At 39.2% G+C, this 1,440-nt stretch overlaps 1 protein-coding gene across 1 annotated transcript in view; it reads right to left on the bottom strand.

The window, feature by feature from the left end:
- Nucleotides 1-364: 364 nt before the first annotated feature.
- Nucleotides 365-1,440, bottom strand: part of LOC120569491 (interferon-induced protein 44-like) — a 2,198-nt gene continuing 1,122 nt past the window's right edge. Inside the window, exons 3-5 of the mRNA XM_039817349.1 lie at nt 1,246-1,440; nt 842-920; nt 365-714 (exon numbers count right to left, since the gene is read on the bottom strand). The exon at nt 1,246-1,440 is cut by the window's right edge and continues 5 nt beyond it. Coding sequence (XP_039673283.1) covers nt 550-714; nt 842-920; nt 1,246-1,440 — 439 coding nt within the window. The 3' untranslated portion in view covers nt 365-549. The remainder of the gene's footprint in view (nt 715-841; nt 921-1,245) is intronic.

Below are 1,440 nucleotides of genomic sequence, written 5' to 3'. Positions count from 1 at the left end.
ACATTCCCCCTGGAGAACCAGGTCCACCTGGCTGGTAGGATGCTGATAGGTCGACTAACTACTAACCTGTTTGTCACCAGATGTATAAACATGGGTTATAGCAGGCTTTATAGCAGGCTTTAAGGCACTAGGAACGTTGCTCTCATTATGTATTTATGTAAATTGCTAGAGACGGTATATGATTATGAGTAGTAATGTAATGTGATCATTTATTTTGTTTAAATAAGATAATGTTGTTATGGAGAAGGAAATTAGTAAATCCTGAGTTATTACAGCCGTGTATGAGGCCATGCACACCTAGTAATTCCTTTCATACATTCAAGTAACAAGTTGTTGATGAAAATAATAACACATGCACACTGACTGCAAGCCACAGAATTTATTTATCACAAACATGCAAACATGCAATTACATGTATGTGTTGGTAACTAGGATCAGATCCCAGCTGTCTTATAGAGACAACAGTCTTCATCAAATACAGACATTAACTGTCAAAGAGACCTGCCAACAGATTATAACTGAACATCCCAGACTCACTTCTTTTAATATTTAGATTAATTTCTCACTGAAGTTGTCTCCAAGGTTGATCATTTGTCTCAGTGCACTCAGGATCAGAGTGTTGACATCATCATTGATGTCGGTTTCATCACTGTAGTTCTTCACAGGAAAGATGTAGTTCTCTGGGACTCCCACTGCTGCGCTGAAGTCTTTCACCTGAGTGTTAAACAATGGGAGTTATGAGGGTTTCTGTGCTCATATATAGTACTTAAAATATTTGGACTACAAAGTTAAAACACATGAGGTTATATTTCTGTACAGACTCAGAAAGACAGAAACTCACCTTTTGCTTCAGCTGCTGGCTCTTGTACACATTCTTCAGATCCTTTTTAGTTTCAGGACAGGCTGAATCAATGTGGGGCCTCTTGCCACTACTGGGACGCAGATCCGAAACACACTCAGTCCAGCACACTTTATAGCTTTTTCAGGAAGATTCTGTTCATAAAATACAACAAACAAAAAGAAGAGTTTTTACTTTGTAAAAAAAACTATAAACGTCTAAAAAATCTCTCAGTAAAAATGCAAACTTATATCAGGAAAAAGCTTAAATCTGATCTGAAACCTGAACATTATTTTAGTTTTTTAGTCCTGATCTTTGTATTATGGGCTGTATCAATCTATGATAAATGATTGATTATGGACTCAGTGTTAAAGTGCTGAACTCATGTTTGAGTGTTGGAGTCTGACCCCTGACTAGAGATCAAGTTAACCTGCTTACCCAGCTCACTGGCTGCCTCTCTGATGTCGGCCATCTTCTTCAGAACTGAGTCTGTAATTTCTGCTGAGTCAGCAGAAAGCACACAAACCAGAACATGGACTTGGTCGTCTGCAGAGGGACGGGGGTTGTAGCCTGGATCCCCAGGAGACAGTGGAGATGAAGGC

Source organism: Perca fluviatilis, chromosome 12 (genome assembly GCF_010015445.1).
Source record: "Perca fluviatilis chromosome 12, GENO_Pfluv_1.0, whole genome shotgun sequence".
Lineage (NCBI taxonomy): Eukaryota > Metazoa > Chordata > Actinopteri > Perciformes > Percidae > Perca > Perca fluviatilis.
The sequence above is the reverse complement of the archived record's forward strand: the minus strand, read 5'-3'. Positions and strand labels throughout refer to the sequence as shown.